Source organism: Hippopotamus amphibius, chromosome 13 (assembly GCF_030028045.1).
Source record: "Hippopotamus amphibius kiboko isolate mHipAmp2 chromosome 13, mHipAmp2.hap2, whole genome shotgun sequence".
In the NCBI taxonomy this organism is placed as follows: domain Eukaryota; kingdom Metazoa; phylum Chordata; class Mammalia; order Artiodactyla; family Hippopotamidae; genus Hippopotamus; species Hippopotamus amphibius.
The window spans coordinates 34,982,733-35,002,566 of NC_080198.1; the positions used below are offsets into that span (position 1 = coordinate 34,982,733).

The 19,834-nt window shown below is 46.4% G+C and overlaps 1 protein-coding gene across 3 annotated transcripts in view; it reads left to right on the forward strand.

Annotated features, from left to right (window-relative positions):
• RFT1 (RFT1 homolog) overlaps positions 1–19,458 on the forward strand; it is a 40,526-nt gene extending 21,068 nt beyond the window's left edge. For all 3 annotated transcript variants that reach the window (XM_057705995.1, XM_057705996.1, XM_057705998.1), the window contains 6 exons: positions 1,079–1,129; positions 1,849–1,979; positions 3,781–3,925; positions 8,555–8,660; positions 14,925–15,174; positions 15,503–19,458. In XM_057705995.1, coding sequence (XP_057561978.1) covers positions 1,079–1,129; positions 1,849–1,979; positions 3,781–3,925; positions 8,555–8,660; positions 14,925–15,174; positions 15,503–15,670 — 851 coding nt within the window. In that variant the 3' untranslated portion in view covers positions 15,671–19,458. The remainder of the gene's footprint in view (positions 1–1,078; positions 1,130–1,848; positions 1,980–3,780; positions 3,926–8,554; positions 8,661–14,924; positions 15,175–15,502) is intronic.
• Positions 19,459–19,834: the final 376 nt, after the last annotated feature.

Genomic DNA, 19,834 nt, shown 5'->3' on the forward strand with positions numbered 1-19,834 from the left:
CCCTGGCCCAGCCTGACTCAGAGCAGCTAGAGGGGCTAAAACCTCTGTGTAGGGTGTAGCAGAGGATGACAGTGTGATGGTGGGAGGTGGGGTGAGGTTGGTGAAGGGAGGCCAAAGATACCTTGGGGTATCAAATGCAGATTCAAGGTCCTTGGGCTTTTTGCAAACACTGCAGAGCCATTTCAAGGTGTGAAAGTAGGGATTTACTTAAGATCTATATTTGCAAAAGCTGGAACTGTTAGCGGTGAGGATGGACAAAGCAGAGACACAGATGGGAACTAGGTGCAGTCCCTGTGGGCCCATGCCTGGGAGGACCTGCAGAGGTCCCTGCCACAAATGCAGTGGCTGGGAGATTGTAGGCAGGGAAGGACCGAAGAGGGACTTGAAAGAAGATCACATTGCTTCTCGTCTCTTAATATTGCTTTCCTCTTTGAGCAAGTTGCTAGGATGTGAGAGTTGGCCCTTTGGGGCTGTGTGCCCTCTTCAGTGCTCTACTCCATAGTGGTCAGTGCTTTCCACTCATGGATAATAAGAACGTTCATGGAAGTTGGGGGTGGGGATAGGGCTCTGGGCTGCTGTCTTCACCTTGAAGGCCTTAGACTGTCTTAGATTTGAATCATGCACTTGGGCTCCAGAGAACTGCCAGCCTCCATGGAGCTTTCTCCACCCAGAGAGGAAACTTTTGATGAGCCTGTGCACTTAATCATGGACCTTTCATTTCACACAATTTACACACAGATTATCCAACCTCCCTGAAAACTTGAGGAAATCATTTTCATTATTAACATTTTAGTAACTCCTCATACTTTTTAAAAGAACTTCAGACTGGTTTTATTGATTTTTGTTTTGTTTTTAACTGGTTTGGAAATTTGTTGTCAATAAAGCCCCCAGCACTTTCCAAATTGTTGAGATTATTTGAAATCAACACTAGGACAAGGAACATGTCTTTAACTGATTATCTAATTTTTCTCCTTTGAGAGTATTTACCAACTAGAAGAGATGATAGATGATAAGAGAAAAGGAAACAAGAAAATACTGTGCATTTGGAATGCTAATTACTTTGCTTTTCCATTTACAGGCGAGCGATATGTGATGACATTTTTGAACGTGTTAAATTTTGGGGATCAGGGTAAGATGAAATTCTGTAGTGTTTTAATTAAAGATGAAGTAGACACTTTCTAATATTTACTTTCTAATATTTTTCTCTGCAGTTTGATACATTTAATGAAAAAATGAACCTGAAGATCATTTTAAAAATTATAAAAAATGAATCCTGAAGATTAAAAATTGTAGATCTTTGTAAATATATATCCAACTATCCCCTCTCATGTGACTTTGGTGGCGAGTTCTCTGTTGAGATTCCCTGCCCTTACCCTGCTTTCTGCAGAGCTCTGGTGCTCATTTTGGGGGCCAAAGGGTGCTAAGGGAAAAGGGAGCTCATTGTAGTCACAGAGATTTGCCCCGTGTTTGTGTGGCTAGGTAGGTCTTAATATTTTTTCACGTTTATTTTTGAATATATCCCAAAGTAGTGGAAATAAAAATAGAAAAAAATCGAATTGGCATTAATGACTCGCATAAAAAAGTTCTGGTGATGGAAATGTTCTGTATCTTGACTGTATCCATGTCAGTTGTGATATTGTGCTGTAGTTTTGCAAGAATTTACTATTTGGGGGAACTGGATAAAGGGTACATGGATCTCTCTTTTATTTCTTACAGCTCCATGTGAATCTATTATTACCTCAAAAAAGTTTAATTTAAAAAATTAAATTAGAAAACATTTTAACAGTGCTATAAAAATTCAAATAGAAAAACCAATAAGATAGTTATTTCTTCCTTTTTGTTTTGTAGGTGTGTATGATATAGTGAATAATCTTGGCTCCCTTGTGGCCAGATTAATTTTCCAGCCAATAGAGGAGAGTTTTTATATATTCTTTGCTAAGGTGCTGGAGAGGGAAAAGGATGCCTCACTTCAGAAGCAGGTAATCTTGGTTCTCATATCACTGTTTCCCAAGTGAATTCTCTCTCTACGTGTAGGATAAACAGACAGAAATGTGGAGCTGTCTGTTCCCCTCTGTTAGATCTGAAACTTTCTTCTGGTTTTCATTCTTCTATCACATTCTGAATGATGGCAGGACCATGAGCTCACTTCTTTCGCAGCTTCTCCTTTTCCCCCTGACTAGCCCTTTCTTTTCGCCCTTTGTCCTTCTTTGTGACTTTTTTCTTGTCCCAGCCCTCTCAGAACTCACTAAGTTGTCCCCAGTGTAGCACAGATCCCCTTCCATGGTCTAGTCTTAGGTGTAAGAATGAGGTTGCCTTCCCCACCCTCAAGTTCCCAAGAACGAAAGATGAGCCAAAGGATGCAGAGACCGGAGCAAGGCTAACTGAGGGCGCGGGGAGGAAAGCACACAGGCATCTGGTCCCGCTTACCACACCAGTCGTTTAGCTTCTTAAGGACAGTAACCTGCCCAGAGCTCTATTCTGACCATGAGAACTACAAACTCTGGCCAGTAAAAACGGAAGAGATTTTAATCCAGGAGTATTTGGTTGTAGAAAGTTCCCTTTTCCTAGAACCATTGAAAATGTCTTAGAATTAAAAGCAAGCTAAGTCGGCCTCTTACGTCTCTTAGAAGACATTTTGCAAAATACAGTTTATGCACAGTATCTCAAAATGAGCTGATCTGGTTCTCAGTCTGATTTAGGAATGTTTTCCTAAGCACACATTACAGGAACATCAGGGTTTAGAGTAGTTTATCAAGAGAAGCATGCTAGTGATGTAAAAACTTTTCCCTTTAAGAATAAATGTTAGGGACTTCCTAGGTGGCGCAGTGGCAAAGAATCTGCCTGCCAATGCAGGGGACATGGGTTTGAGCCCTGCCCTGGGAAAATTCCACATGCCATGGAGCAACTAAGCCTGTGTGCCACAGCTATTGCGCCTGTGCTCTAGAGCCTGTGAACCACAACTATTGAGCCCATGTGCCACAACTATTGAAGCCCATGAGCCTAGGGCCCGTGCTCCACAACAAGAGAAGCCACTACAATGAGGAGCCTGCGCACCACAATGAAGAGTAGCCCCTGCTTGCAGCAACTAGAGAAAGCCCGTGTGCAGCAACGAAGACCCAACACAGCCAATAAATAAATAAATAATTAGAAATAAATAAATAAATAAATGTCAGGGCCTCCCTGTGGCGCAGTGGTTAAGAATCCACCTACCAATGCAGGGAACATGGGTTTGAGTCCTGGTCCAGGAAGATCCCACATGCCGCGGAGCAACTAAGCCCGTGCGCCACAACTACTGAGCCTGCGCTCTAGAGCCTGAGAGCCACAACTGCTGAAGCCCATGCGCCTAGCGCCCATGCTCCACAAGAGAAGCCACTGCAATGAGAAGCCCATGCACCACAGCGAAGAGTAGCCCCCGCTCTCCACAACTAGAGAAAGCCCGCGCAGCAACAAAGACCCAACACAACCAGTAAAAAAAATAATTAATTAAAAAAAAATAATAAATGTGAGAGGGGAAAATCAGTGTTTCCTAAGCAACATATGAGATAGTTTATCCTAAATAAGTTAAAAACTAACCCTCCCCTGCACTGCCTAAGGAGGCACACTTTGTCTTTTCTCTTTCCTTTGCTAATTGACAGAAATAAACCCAGGCTACAGAGAAGCAGTGATGGTCCTCAGCAGTTGAAAGAGTGGTCTGTAAAACAGCAAAGGGAGAAAGTCAGAGGTGAAGTTTTTCTTTAGCTCATGATTCATCCCACTTCCTTCCCTCTCCCCTGGCCCCAGGAGGACGTTGCTGTGGCCGCCGCGGTTTTGGAGTCCCTGCTGAAGCTGGCCCTGCTGACCGGCCTGACCGTCACTGTTTTCGGCTTAGCCTATTCTCAGCTGGCTTTGGACATCTACGGAGGGGCCATGCTTAGCTCAGGATCAGGTACGCACAAGAGGTTTTTCCAGATCTCTTCTAATTTCCAAACTGAAATATTTAGAAGCGTCTTAGGAAATTCAAACACACGGTTGACGTGTGTCAGTGTAGGGAAAATTGCCAGCGGCTGGGGCACCTGAGGTCAGACCAGCTCAGCGTGCAGTTGGGGCTTTGGCACTAGTTCCATCAGTCCCGCACCCTCACTTGGAGCTGTTGTTATGAATCCTTGGCTTTCCTCTCAGGCCTAAAATGTGTTTCTCCAGGTGCTTCCCTGTGCTCCCTCTGGGGTAAGCAAGGAAGGCAGGGAGCAGGCTCTAGTGAGTCTCCGCTTGGTACTGAACACATCTGAAGATAGCAAATGCCACATAAATCTCACGGCCTGATGCATAAAAGCCTCTGAAGGGTAACCCAGGGCCATTTGCACAGAATGAAATTGATCTCGGCAAGTAAAATGGTATATTTATTCCAGTGACTCTTGGGTTTTGAAGGAGAGAAGTATTGAATGTGTCTAACTTTGAATGAAACACCTGGTGCCCAGGCCACTGGGCATCTCACAGCATCGCTGGGCCCTGGGGACTTCACCAGTTTCAAAATGCGCTGGATCATGGGCTGGCAGTCCATTTGGAGTGTTTCATCTCAGGTTTAGCAAAGATGTTTTTAATTCCTCAGGTCACTAGACAAGAACCCTAAAGATTTCTTTCTGCTGCCCTATCTCAAACGTAAAGGGCCTTGTCCAGTGCCATTTTACAAGGTCACTGGCATGTTTTAGTCTCCACTATAATGGGCCCAAACTTTTAGTATTAGGGAAAGAAGGGCCAAGTTTCTACTTGACAGCCAAGGTTGTTAAATTTGGAGAAACACCTCCTGTGAAAGCAATGATGTGGTTTGCGACACCGTGTTAGCAAGCTATTAGCAAGTCCGTGTGCAGAGAGCGAGACAGGCTATTTCACAGCTGCTCTGCCCCTTTGGAAAGGTAATCACCAAGGAGCAGCCTTGGTAACGCAGCTGCAGGACAATGCCACAAGCAAAGGGCTGTCCCATCAATGAAATGTTCACTCGCTGGAGTGGGTAATCATAGAAGATGTATAAACAAACCACTGTCATTGTGTGGTCCTTTTACTTAAATGAGACGCTGGTGCCAGTCTTGAGCATTGATGATAGATTTGTCATTTAAAAGGAGTGTTAGTTGATTTCTGAGGTAATCAATTCTATCTCTGATGGTTTATATCAGAGTTACTAATAATTTTAGGCTCAAAAAAGATATTCTCTCGGTCTCATCTTCAGAGACAGAAGAATCTTGAGAGTGGTCTGGTTTCTCAGCCTCTGAAAAGGATGTGTGGTTTGGTGTAGCTGCTGCAGGATCTTTAGGACCCTCGTTGTCTCTTGCCTGGCCCGGGCCTCCATCAACATCGCTGTCCCGGCAAGGTCTCACAGCATTTGTGTCCCCATTGCAGCTGCCTCTCATTTTGACCAAACTTCCAGCTCTCTGTGCCTGCTGGGAGGGTCAGTGTGTCTCTCCCCAGGGTGCCTGTCGGCATCTCCACTTCACCCCTCTTCTCCTTGCCCTACTCCTGACTCTTCGGACTAGTGCTGCATATCTGAATGCCTTTCCTGTGGCGGAAAATGTTAACACCGCTGCTCTCCGCACGCACCCCCACCCCCAGTCTTTTCTGTTCCCTGAAAAATACCTCACAAAACTTGAGTTTCTCCAGAAAGTCTTACTGAATCAGAAAAGAATGGAAACTTTCCATGGCTCAGTCCAACCACTTAGTTTTGAAAGTGGAACCTGCAGCAGTGTTGTCCTCAGTTGCCCCAGTTGCGTGTTGGTCTTTCTTCTCACCCGTGAAGTGGACCCACCTGTGACCTGAAGTGGCCTCTTAGAGGCCTCTGTGCTGCTGTTTCCGAATGTGGGACTTGGACACACCGTAGGCAGGCTTTTGTGGGGCACTGTGGTTTTGCTTTGCGTTACTTGGGCTTAGCCCTGTATATAATTAGGGGCTTTGGAAGTGCTCTGAGACTTTTCTCAGAAGTCTTCCTCGTACCTAGCTTTTCCATCCTAAAGAAAAATACAAACATTCAATGAGCTTCCCTGAAATGTCTTACATTTATCTCTTAGGTGCTTCTCTCTTGTCCTTTCTCTTACTTTTTTTTTTTTCTGGAGAAGGAAGGGTTTATTATTTGCAGCATATAAGGAGAACACTTGCTTTCCCAAAGCAGTGTCTCCTCTTTTACTTTTTAAAATCTTTTTTTCTTCTCCATCCCCTAATGTTAGTTTCCTAGGGCTGTGAGAGCAATGTATCAAACTGGGTGGCTTAAAACAACAGAAGTTGATTGACATACAGTTCTGGAGGGCAAAAGTCTGAAATCCAGGTTTCAGCAGGGCCCTGCTGTCTTTGATGGCTCCAGAGGAAGCATCCTCCCTTGCCTCTTCTAGCTTCTGGTATTGGCCAGCAGTCCTTGGCTTGGAAATGCATTACTCCTGTCATGTGGCTCTCTTCTCCCTGTGTGTCTTCACATTGCCTTCCCTCCGTGAGCGTCTGTCTGCGTCCAAATTTCCCCTTTTTATAAGGACACCAGTCATAATGGGTTAGGGCCCCCCCAATCACCTCATTTTAACTTGGTTATCTCTGTAAAGACCCTATTTCCAAATAGATCATACGCTGAGTTCCTGGGGGTTGACTTCAAATTACTTTTTAGGGGGGATATAATTCAACTCATACTGCCACTCAATTCAATACATAGTTTAAGGATCCATCCACAAATTCCCCAATTCCAACCTCTTTCCCCAAAGTTGACTCAGAGCCCTTCTACTTGAATCACTGTTTCCTGCGGGAGTTTGTGTTCTTCACATTGCAAAACAGCTCACTATCCACCTTCAGACAGACCCACACATGCCGTCAGCTTTCAGTTACCAAGTGAAGGGTGCAGATTATGAGAGGAGCCCCACTCCTCTCTGCCAGAGAGGGGAGGATGGAGAGAAGCAGGAAGCACGCTGAGCATAGCCTCGAGTCACTGCAGGGCAGAACCTGGTCCCTGCCTCCTCCGCTGGAGTCATCCCAGAGCTGCGGTGGGGGCCAGGCTACTTTCTTCAGCAACTTGGGGAGTGAAATGCAGCATGACACGATACAGTGGGGAACCCAAGAGAGGGCCATCAGGGCTGCCCTGTAGGTATTCCTTTTGTCATTTTTGACAGCCGTAAAACTATCTAGGATCCCCGTAGCACAGCGATCTTTCATATTAAGCAGCTTTCATAAACCGTGGATAAGTTTCAGATTCTGAGACTCTGGAATTCCCCCCTCCATGCCCCTTTCTTTTAGTGGTTAAGTTTTTTCTTTATTGAGGTCTAATTTACATAAAGTAAAATGCTGTACTTTTAAGAGTACAGTTTGATGAGTTTTGACAAATATCTACACCCATGTGACCAACATTCCAGATTAAGATATAGAACATTTCCGTTACCCCAGAAGGTTCTCTTAGGACCCTTTCCAGTCAGTTGCCCCCTCCACCTCAGAGACAAGCACTGCTCTGAGTTCTGTCACCATAGATTAGTATTGCTTTTAAAAGGAATTTCATATAAATGGAATCATACATCATGGGTACGTTCATGTTCGGCTTCTTTCCCGCAATATAAAGTTTTTGAGATTCATCCAGGTGTTTACATGCATCAGTAGTTTTTTTCTCCTTGACTGCTGAGACATACTTCTTTGTGTGGATGGCCCACAGTTTGTTTATGCCTTCTCCTGTCAATGGTCGCTTTGGGCTGTTAGGAATAAAACTGCTATGGGTGTTTTTGTACACGTGTTTTTGTGAACATGTGTGTTTATTTCTGTTGGTTGTATACCTGGGAGTAGAAGTGCTGGATCATAGGTTAAGTACATGTTTATCTTATTAGAAACTGCTCGGCTGCCTCTCAGTAATGGCCCTCTTAACAGAGGGGATCAGGGAATTCCCTCGCAGTCCAGTGGTTAGGACTTAGCTCTTTCACTGCTGAGGGCCTGGGTTCAATCTCTGGTCGGGAACTAAGATCCTGCAAGCTATGCAGTGTAGCCAAGAAAAAAAAAGATGGATCAGTTTCATTTTAAGGCTCCCTATCTTTTGTTAGCAGATTTCCCCAAAGCTTGTTAGTTAGCTATAGACCCACATCACTTTATTTTAGAAGAAAATAACCTTGTAGGCTCTGATTCTCCCCGCAGAGTTTTGGGTTTTCTGTCTCTGTAGTTTCCTGCTGCTCCTGAGCCTGCTGTTCCTGAGCCCTGGGCTTCTTCAAGGCCTCCTTAACTGAGTTTCTCTTAGCATGCAGGGCCACCAGTGTCTCCGAGTGCTCAAACTAGCAAGTTCCTCATGCTGATTTAAAAAGTAAGATTTGCTTGCTGGCCAGATAAGCTTGTTAAGCAAGAGATCTGTACATTTATTCCTAATTGTCCTTTTGTTTTTAGCTTTTTGTTTTAGTCAGCACTGTGGAATGCTGGACGTCCTACCAGAGAGTTAAGACCGTAGGCTCGAGCATGCGTCTGCCCACTGATGACACCAGCAGGGCTCATGACCAAGCTCTGGTGTTCTCTGACCACCCAGCCGAAGTGAGGGTGATGTGGGCCTTCTGTCTGGGCTCTGGAATCCCAGTGGGTTGTTTCCTTCCAGGTCCTGTCCTGCTGCGTGCCTACTGTCTCTACGTCCTCCTGCTCGCCATCAATGGAGTGACCGAGTGTTTCACATTTGCTGCCATGAGCAAAGAAGAGGTCGACAAGTAGGTAACCTTAAAGACACACCTCTTATTATGGCCTTCAGCCAAAATGAAGTAACTTCATTCTTTTCATTCTGAACATGCATTTACAGAGGCGCTTTCTCTCTCTCTTTTAAAAGAAATATTTATTTATTTATTTATTTATTTATTTTTGGCTGCATTGGGTCTTTGTTGCAGCATGCAGGATCTTTTGCTGTGGTGCAAAGGCTCTTCATTGCAGCATGTGGGCTCAGTAGTTGAGACGCACACGACATACTGGCAGCGCACACGGGCTTAGTTGCCCTGCGGCATGTGGGATTCTAGTTCCCTGACCAGAGATCAAACTCACGTCCCCTGCATTGGAAGTCGGACTCCTAACCACTGGACCACCAGGGAAGTCCCCAGAAGGCTCTTTTAGAGCCAGGAGTGTGGTGCCTTCCTCAGGCACCATTCAGTGAGTCCTCCCCACAGTAGGGCTGGGGACAGCAACTGCTCCTTGCCTCTCTTTGTGAAGGGGGATATCTGGGCCCTGAAGGGCTGTGTTGGTCTAGATCGGCAGAGGCAGGCACCGGACAAGATCCACTCCTCCACCCACTTCCTTTTCCAGTGCTCTGATGGGTTACCAAGGAGCTTATTCGAGATGCAGATCTATAGAATCTGATTTGTAGGTTTGCAGAATCTCAGGGATCTGTGACACCTCTCCTGAGAGAAAGGCCCAAGTGCAATACAAGTTTTGCCACATTTTTTTCCTATCCACTGACCCCCCCAGGTCAAAACCTTTGTCCTGGAATTTCAAGCAGTAGTTTTTAACACTGGTTATGAGTCAAAATGCCCCATGGAGCTTGCTAGAAATTCAGATTCCTGTCCACTCTACCCCTACCACTCTCTCTCCTACCACATCTACTGAATCAGTGGGCCGGGCCCCGAGCATGTGAATGTTTTTTTAAAAGCTCCTCAGTGATTCTGACATGAAGTCCTGGTAGGAGCCTCTGACCCACACCTAGGATCATTCATCTCTTGTATCCCAAGTGCCAGAAGTAGCAAGACATTTGGGACATCAGTGTCTTAAAGACAATGTCCTGAAGACATCACTGCAGGGTGCAGTTGAGGAGAAGGATAAAACCGATAGGGTTGGGCTTCCTAGGTGACACGGTGGTTGAGAATCTGCCTGTCAATGCAGGGGACACGGTTTCGATCCCTGCTCCAGGAAGATCCCGTGGAGCAGCTAAGCCCGTGTGCCACATGCCACGGAGCAGCTAAGCCCGTGTGCCACAACTACTGAGCCTGCACTCTAGAGCCCATGAGCCACAACTACTGAGCCCGTGTGCCGCAATTACTAAAGTCCACGCACCTAGAGCCCATGCTGTGCAGCAAGAGAAGCCACGGCAATGAGGAGCCTGCACACCACAACGAAGAGTAGCCCCTGCTCACCGCAACTAAAGAAAGCCTGCACGCAGCAGCAAAGACTCAACGCAGCCAATAAATAAATAAATTAATTAATTAAAAAAACCGATAGGGTCAAAGCAGAGGGAGGAAGAAGAAGAGAGGTGTAGGGTGGGTGAGTGACCCTCATTATCCCTTTGCCCCTTGAGGTCTGGGTCCCTTGGGGGTTTGATGTTTCCTCTGTAGTGCCCTGAGTGCTGTTGAAGCCCTTCAGAGTCCCGGTGGTGGGAGTAGGATGAAAAGGGTAGCTCAGAGAGTTGGGGAACGCTTCCTCTTACTCAGAGCAGCCTCTGTCTGCTTTCCACTGGGGCCTGTCTCACAGAGGCTTGGTGAGCTTGTGTGCTACACTGTAGTTGGGAACTGGAGTCTAGGGCAGGGGTCCCAGCCCAGACTGCTCAGAAGTTCTGGCCCCCTCCCACACCGGCTGAACTGGAATTTTAGGGACTTAGGCCAAGGAGTCTTTTATTACTCAGCTCCAGGAGATTGCTGACGATAGCGAGGGCCTTAGGAACCGCTGGCCCAGACCAGCTTTCAGAATGAAAACTGCAGTGAACACTGTGACCCAGTGCATATTTAGGTGTGACTGAAATGAAGCTTCCACGAAGCAACAAGCATACTTCCCGGTTACATGCAGGACACACTGATGGTTTTTAATTTTGTTCTGTTTCATTTTTTAAACTGCCTGTCATGACCCACTAAATTGATTTCCCAGCCTACTTTTAGGTCACAACCCATAGTTTTCAAATGGTGGTCTAGACATGGTTTTTACTTCAGACAGTCAAATTTATAGCTATAAACTGCTTTGAGTCTTTTGTGTGTGTGTGTGTGTGTGTGGATAAAAAGTTTAATTTTGAAGGTACTGTATTTTTACTTGAAAGGTGCTTCTAACATGAAATGATTTAAAAATATAATTTAAAACATACTAAATGAGGCACTGAGGCGTGGTGGAAAGAGCTATGGACTAGAAATATACCTTTGAAGGGAATTTTGTTATAATAATTTCAGCATTAGTGTTGAGGGGGAGAATCAACACTGAGCCTGATTAAAATGTTAAAAATATATATATACCTTGCAGCAAATCATGAGGGAATATAGACTGTGGCTGGTTGCTTTGCTTTCTCTTATATTGCATTGACCCAAAGAAAGCAACCTTTTAAGTTAGTTGTAATAATGGAATCAGGACGGTATATTAAAATATGGAAAATTATTTTCACAGTGTTAGTAGTCAACATAGAGAAAAGATAGAGTCATGTTCTCATCTGAAGTAACTCACTGCCTCTAAGGGTAAAATGTCTCTTTAAGTATCATCTCCAGGTTTGTATTAAACATACCAGCCCCTTTCTGTCTGGGCCCCTGGCCCCAACCCCCAGCCCTGTCTGAACACATGGAGCACCTGGGCTTATCACAGACCCCAGCATTTTTTCCCTCTCTATGACTTCAGCCAGACATAAAATAGTAGTAAGAATTTTTATAGTAGAATTGAGCAGCTTAGTTAAATGTTTTTTTAAGTATTTTATTTATTTATTTATTTATTTATGGCTGTGTCAGGTCTTCGTAGTGTCGTGCGGGCTCTTCACTGTGGCACATGGGATTCTCTCTAGCTGTGGCGTGCAGGTTTTCTCTTCTCTAGTTGTGGGACGCAGGCTGTAGGGCGCATGAGCTCTATAGTTGTGGTGCGCAGGAGTTTGCAGCACACAGGCTCTCTAGTTGAGGCATATGGGCTCAATAGTTGTGGCATGTGGGTTTAGTTGCCCTTCAGCATGTGGGATCTTAGTTCCTCAACCAAGTATGGAACTCATGTCCCCTGCATTGCAGAATGGATTCTTTACCACTGGACCACCAGGGACATCCCTAGTTAAATGTTATGATTGGTATGCATTGGACATTCCAGATTCTGAATTGAAAAATATATACTGATGAAATCATGGCTTTACTTAACTAACCACAAGTTAATCAGTGTTTTTCTAAATAAAAATTGGGCATTTGGTTGGATGTGAAATATTAGAATGTCCTTTGAACTGCAAGCTGCTTTTTTGTTAATAACATCATAATATATATAAGATTGATGACTTTTACACTGTGCCCCGTTGAAGAATTTTTGTTGTATTTTGTTAAGGATATCTCATTTTCTTTTGTTCATTTGACAAATACTTTGTGAGCATCTACTCTCTAATAGGCATTGCTTTAAGCTCCAGGAATTTGGCAATGAACAAAACAGAAGAGATCCCTGCTCTCCTGGAGCCAACAGTGGGGGAGGCAAGTAGCAAACAAGTAAATAAACAAGAAAATATTGTGCTTTGTAGAGAACTAAAACAGGGTTATGTAGTGAGAGTGGGAGCCATTTTAGATTGGGGAGCCCCTCTGAGGAGGTGGCATTTAGACTGAGGTCTGGATGACCAAGAAGAGTCTGCTGTGCAAAGACGAAGCAGAACCTTCCAGGCAGAGGGGACAGTGATGCAGAGGCCCAAGACTGACAGCTCCTTTGTCTGACTTGTTGGCTCTTGAGTGCCCAGCGTGGAGTTGGACTCCATCATGACTGTTGAATGAAGGACAAGTGTGAACTTCTCACGTAGGCACGTAAGACAGTGGTGCCATCCTCTGCGTGGCTGCTGAGGCTACATCGTATGGCTGTGCCTTGATGTTTTCAACCAGCCCCCACTGGGGTATGCTTTAGTTGCTGCTGCGGTCACCTGTGCTTTGATGAGCCTGGTTAAATAACTTCCTGTTTATGTTAACCAAGCCTTAGAAAATATTCATTGTCACCAGCTAATTTTCCATTGATATAAAAAGTGGTATTTTGATTTTATCTTTAAAATTCTCATTCATTGGGTCTTCCCTGGTGGTCCAGTGGTTAAAAATCCGCGTCCCAATGTAGGGGACGCAGGTTCGATCCCTGGCCAAGGAACTAAGATCCCACATGCCGTGGGGCAGCTAAGCCTGTGCATGGCAACACAGAGCCCAGGCACCGCAATGCAACTAAGGCCTGATGTAGCCAAAAATAAATTTAAAATAAATAAATGAAAGAACAGCAGTAGGTTGAGCTGCATGACATTAATATTTGAAAAAAAAAAATCTCATTTATTCCTGAAGTGGATAATGCCTTTAAGGATATAAATTTATGAGTTCTGGAAGGTTCAATAGCTGCAGAGCCCTCTTCTAGTGAAAAAAAGTGGACTCCATCACCATCAGCGCCTCCCAAATGGCTATACCAAAAAAGCCACACCATGGAACTTGTCTCTGCTTGAATTAACATGAATTACCTACCGGTTTCATTCATTGTTTCCATTCTACTTGGAGTTGGGTGAGGATGACTTTGAAAGTTTGTGAACCTATGGCCTAAACTCCAAGCATTGATCTTAATAGACCTTTCTAAGATAGCTTCTGGAAAAAAAGAAAACAAAAACTGAACAGATTACACATCTCTACTTCTTTTTGGAAAAGAGGTCAGGGTACTGGCCCAGCCTCAGTGGCTTGTTATAGTTGGCCATTCTGATCATTGATTAGTAGTTAGTGAAGAAACTTCCCCTGTGAAGATGTGGGTTCTTGTACTTCCATTACTCATTAAAAGAAACTCTCAACTAAGAAGGAAATGAATTCCCTCTCTGGAATTCTGGATAAAAGCATACCTCCCATGTGGAAGTAGTGTGTGTGTGTGTGTGTGTGTGTGTGTGTGTGTGTGTGTGTGTGTGTGTGTGTGTGTTCTTCTTGCTACCCACTCTAATGAATTATATCTCCCATAGCACCTTGGGCTTGGTCAGCCCAACGAGCAGAACCTGGGCATTCGGGGGCCACAGTGGCTTTCTTACCAGCCCTCCCTCCTATGCAGAACCTGAATAGTGGCCTCTGAGGTTTCCTAACCCAGCTGACACAGCTTGGGGATCTAAGGGGTTTGGTTCCCTCAACAACTATACACTTAGAATACATTCTGTGTGCTAGGCAGAAACCAGATGCTGGATAATTTTGTTCATGGCTGTACCACAAGCCTTTTGGAAGACTATATGGCAGATATTTTATCTCTTTTGAAACTCAGTTGAGAACTGAAAACTGAAGATAACTGAGTTATATGCTGCTGTGGAATGATAGACGTGAAAGGAGCAGTGTGCTCCCTCTAGTCATAGAACCCGCAGAGCTCTAGAGATGTAGAGAGCAGTGGAGGGGTGTGTAAGAGTCTGGGAAACCCTGAAGGTGGTCCAGGCCTTGCTCCCTGTTTCCATTTCATTATGGAAGCTGGTCCCTTGCTTTTAGTGAGATCCATTGGCCAAGGTTGCAGGGCTTCTGCATTTCGCAAGGGAAACAGTGTGAGGTGGTGAAGTTTAGGGGCCAGGGGTCAGGTTGTGGTGTTGGCTCACTCCTTAGGCAGATTACTCAGCCTCTCTGTGCCTGGTTTCCTGGTCTGTAAAATGCATCCAAGCTCCACAGGGAAAGGGCCCTGTGTTCATCCACCAGCACATCCCCAGCACCCCTCACAGCACCCGTCACAGTGAACATTCACGTGTAATCGTTACCCGTGTCATATTCTTTTGTCTCACATTGAAGACAGGCTGAACAGAATTTTTATGTGTTTTGATCACAGTGTCACTTAAACTAACCAGTTATTGTCCTTAAACACCATAAATATGATGAGTTGTTCATTTTCTTACTCTTCTATTCAGGGGCAAAAGGGACAGTGACATTTCCATGTTGTCCACTTAGCATTCGATGTTGTGAAAATTAGCTGGATCCTAGGAAGCTGAAGGTACTTTCTATGAATTCATGTTCACAGCCACTTTCTTTGCAGCAGCCCTGCCTGAAACCAGTGGGGGCCAGGTACCCACTGCCCTGTGCTGCCTGCCTCCCTCTCCCCAGGTACAATTTCACAATGCTGGCCCTTTCATCTTCATTCCTGCTGTTGTCCTATCTCCTGATCCGTTGGTGTGGCAGCGTGGGCTTCATCTTGGCGAACTGCTTCAACATGGGCATTCGGATCACACACAGCCTTTGCTTCATCCACCGCTACTACCTGAAGAGCCCCTACAGGCCCCTGGCCGGACTATTCCTGTCTCCGGTCCTCCTCGGGGTGTTTGCTCTCAGCGGTGGCATTACTGCTGTTTCAGAGGTGAGACGCCCCGCAGCCTTCACACCACGTGCTTTTGCAGCATGTCCACTGTCCCTCGTTCCAGGCATCCCCTTCCTGCTCTGCCTGAAGCGCCTGGACGAGGACTTGCTTCCTCTTACCGCTTCCCCTAAGCTTCTGGGACAGCATGTTATGATAGAAATGACTGATCAGTGGTCCCTGTGGGAAAAGAGTAGACCCTAGTTCATCGCTGTCATGCCTTTGCCTGACTAGAAGCTGGAGCAGTAGGGCCTCCACTCTCCCTGGCTTGCCCCAGAGGAAGGAGGTACATCTGGGGGCCTGGGACAGTGACGGTGGTTTCTTTCCACAGGCTTTCCTCTGCTGTGAGCGGGGCTGGCCAGCCAGGCTGGCGCACATCACTGTAGGGGCCCTCTGTTTGGGAGCGACTCTCGGGACAGCATTCCTCACAGAGGCCAAGCTGATCCACTTTCTTAGGACTCAGTTAGGTGTGTCCAGACTTGCTGACAAAACGATGTGACCTCACCAAAGCCCTGTGGCACCTGGACCAGCTGCGGGGCGGTTTTGTGGGTGGAACACGTTTTCTGTGCAGAAGAGCCCAGCTGGGGGTCTGCAGTGGAGTGAGACCAACCCAGGCAGGTGAGTCGTCAGAGCGAACCACCAGACCAAACACTTACCGTCCGTTTGAGGTTTCAGACAACGAGGAGGAGTTCCATTTTTAGGGGAAGACCAAAAAGCTTTTAAAATAGATACAATTATTTTTTTCACCATGTTGTTGTAATCAGCATTTTCCTTTTTGAATAATGTGTTAATTCCTTTTCTGTGTGATTGACCTTAGCTACTACATGTCCCAACAAACTATCTTGGACATTAATAGTTAATAATCTTCTGGCCCAGAAGGAGAGCCGTAGCCACTTTACGCTCCTCAGGAATGTTTAACGTATTCTGTAGAAGCAGGAAGGAGACTTGCTGTCATGTGATGTTGCACACCAGACAAGAGCAGCGTTGGCCCCAGAGCTGTGGCTTTCCCCACGTCAGCACTGTGGCCTGGGCGTGCAGAGAAGGAGGAATGTTACTCAATGAGAAATCTAAGAAATGAAGACACAGTCTCTCAGATCACATTTCCCACAGTTAGCCGAGCGGAATCATGCCTCTGCCCGTCACGGCTGTCCCCCACCCCCGCCCCGGGCCAGCACACACCTTCCCACAGCAGGGGCAAGCCGGCTCACGACCTCTGGCCTGGCCGCGTGAGAGAGGCGGGCATTGAAGGACACTGTGATCCTTCGTGAGCTACCCTGAAGGGAACACCACGTTGCAGTTGGCTGTAACTTCTCATGAGGAAATTGCATAGATGACAACTACAGTTGAATAGAGGTGTCGTTTTTCCATCAGAATGAAATAGGGTAAATTCTATATGGCAAGTGTCACTGAATCACACCCTTCCCTCACTGACCCATTACTTCCAGCACTGGTCAGAACACCTGAATTTCAGCCCCAGGACAAGACTGGCAGACCTGCGGGTCTGGTCCTCCAGGCCACAGTGGGAGCCCAGGCTAAGGTTTGCCTCCCTGCCCTGCACCCAGCAAGTGAGATCACCAGGCATTGTTCTCAGGCAGCAAAGCATTTTTCTTCTTATAATTAATGTATTAATTAATTAGATGTGATTGACCTTTGGAGCTACATGCACAAACTGTATCTTGGGTGGTAATAGTTTGTAATCTTCTAGCCCTGATGTCCCCCAAATTTCTATGTTTACACCCAGAGAGCAGGGCAGCTTGTATCAGATGGTGGCTTGGCTTAAATGCACACATTTAAATCCACTGACCGAAACCAAGAGCCCAAGGATAAAGACCCACCAGTGCACTGACACTAGGACCCGGTCACCTGGACACCTTTTTATCTATTCAAAGAAAGAATGCTTTGTATTAATTTCAGGGAAAGTAGCTAAATGCAAGGTGTCACTGAGCAATCAGAAGCCCTCCAGAAGCATGGGCTTAGTCATGTTTTTTAAGGCAGGATTAGCCTAGCTCAGAAGAACTGATTGCCGCATGGGGTAGGATGGGAGGCACACACAGAAGGCAGTGCCCCCTGCAGGTACTTTTTTGGTCTCCTGAAATTTTTTGGCCACACAGAAATGGGCCACCAGCCCTCATAAGTTCCTTCTCTGCTGCCATTGAGCACCTGTCTCTCCCCTAGAATCCTGTCACCCAACCCCCTGCCCACTTGACCCCATACTCAAAGTGTGGTCCTCGCACTGCCTGCCTCAGAATCACCTGGATTGCAAGTTAGAAATGTAGGCTTCCAGGACCCACTCCAGACCTTTGACATCTGTGTCTCTGGGGCAGGGCTTTGGGACCAGCTTTTTCGGCAAACCAAGGTTGGCACACCCCATCATCCTCACCAGTGTCAGCGCCCAGGGCCGGTCATGCTCACGTTCACGGTGTGCGTTCCCGGCTCCAGGAAAACAGCTATCGCTGCCTGAACAGCACTGCTGATGCCCCAGCTCCCCGGGAGCAGGGGTGCCACAGCTCCCACTCCTCTGTGGAGAGGCTCCGTGTCTGACAGCGAGGGCTTGTGCTCATTGTGTCACCGTGCAGCCGGTCGGGTGCTGCTATCGGCACGGGGCTGCCACAGTCAGGGCCAGCTCCTCTGGAGAGATGGCCAGCTGGGACGGCCACCTGGGGCTCTTTCCTGTGGCCTGCTTCCCCATTTATAGAAAGAGGAGTTCCCGTGGCCCAGGGTTCTGGGAAGTGGTTGTTGTCCCATTACCAACACTTGCCTCCTGGGCTCTAGCACTTGGGCAGCAGGCCTCTTGCAGCCCATGGCCTCTGCCTCTGCGCCCGCTGCTCCCAGGAGCCCAGATGGGCTCGACCAGTGGCTCTGGGGCTTCCCCACTCTGTCTCCCTAGAGCCACGCCTGTGCCTCGGGGTGCTTGCACCCATGGGTGCTGAGCTGCCCCACGTTACCCAAGAAGAGTTTGAGGGGCTGGGGATAACACTTTAGGCTTTAAGTACCACTCAGAATATAGTGAGGCTACTTCTCCATGGAAACAAGTCTCTGAAGCACATTCATTTATGAAATGAAGAAGCCTTTGGTGGTAGCATAACAGCATTTCTTCTTTCTGTGCTGCTCCGCCGCGTGTTGGTGACTTCAGGTTTGGCCTGTCGGGTCCCTCTGTGAGTGGATGCTGCTGTGCTACTTAAATGCTTCCTCAGCAGTGACTCCTGGCTCTGGAGTGCTGTGTACTCTGCCCCACTCCCCGCCACTTACCACCTAATTCTCCAGGGCGCCTCCTTCCTCCTTTTTTTTTTTTTTTTTAATTTATTTATTGGCTGTGTTGGGTATTCATTGCTGCACATGGGCTTTCTCTAGCTGTGGAGAGTGGTGCTACTCTTCGTTGGGGTGAGCAGACTTCTCATTGCAGTGGCTTCTGTTGTTGCGGAGCATGGGCTCTAGGTGCACAGGCTTCAGTAGTTGTGGCTCACGGGCTTAGTTGCTCCACGGCATGTGGGATCTTCCCAGATCAGGGCTCGAACCCATGTCCCCTGCATTGGCAGGTGGATTCTTAACCACTGTGCCACCAGGGAAGCCCCCTCCTGTCTTTTTTTAAAACCATGTATGCATACTGCTAGTTTCACGTCAATTTCCCCATTTTAAAATGAATAAATTATTTTCTTCACATCTCTGTGACGGTCTTTCATACTACTTCTCCTCCCAAAAAAGAAACAAAACCTCTTATATTTCAAAAGGAAGGTGGGCAAGTACTTGAGTGTGGGAATCGTTTTTATCCCGCATCAGAATGGCTCTCCCTACATTGAAGTGACTGAACTGTGATTCTCACTTGGACTTTTTTTTTTTTTTTTTTAATCTTTTGGCCATGCCAGGCAGCACGTGGGATCTTAGTTCCCCGACCAGGGATCGAACCCGCACCCCCCCTGCTTTGGAAGCATGGAGTCTTAACCACTGGACCCCCAGGAAAGTCCCCCGTGATTCTGACTTTGAAAGAGGGGCTGGCTTCCTGGCCCCTGCAGTGGAGCCTTCTGTGTCCCAGACTGACAGGCCTGGCAGTTTATTCACTGCTCTTCCCTTTTGCCCAAAGCAGTGTTCCCCACTGTTGACTGTACTTTTCTTTTTCCTATCTTCTCTGTCCGACCTGTCCTTGTCTTGGTCGTGTTTTTAAAATAGGCAGCTATTTTTGATGGGTCAGAACTAATATCAGGGCAGGGAGGCCAAGTGTTTGATCTTAGGAGTGTGGTTTTTAAGGAGTCCAGGGTACCCCTTCACCTCTATATCTTCCTCATTCAGGTGCTTGACACGTGTATTTTATTTGGAAATGAGACTTCTGAGCCAATCACATGCAGGTGGAAAATGGTTTGTTTTACTGCTCTCTACCTGCGTGAATGCCGTTAATGTTGTAGATATTTTATTGATATTTGTTAATTAACTTTCTTTCTTTTCTTAGATTAAAAAAAAAATTCTATTTTATTTATTTATTTTACCCTGTGTGGCATGTGGAATCTTAGTTCCCCAACCAGGGATAGAACCTGTGCCCCCTGCAGTGGAAGCACAGAGTCTTAACCCCTGGGCCACTGGGGAAATCCCTAATTAACTTTCAAGGGTAGCAAGAAAGATGTTTTATTTGAAGAGTTTGAGGCGGAAAGGAAGACTCATTGCTTTGTGTCAT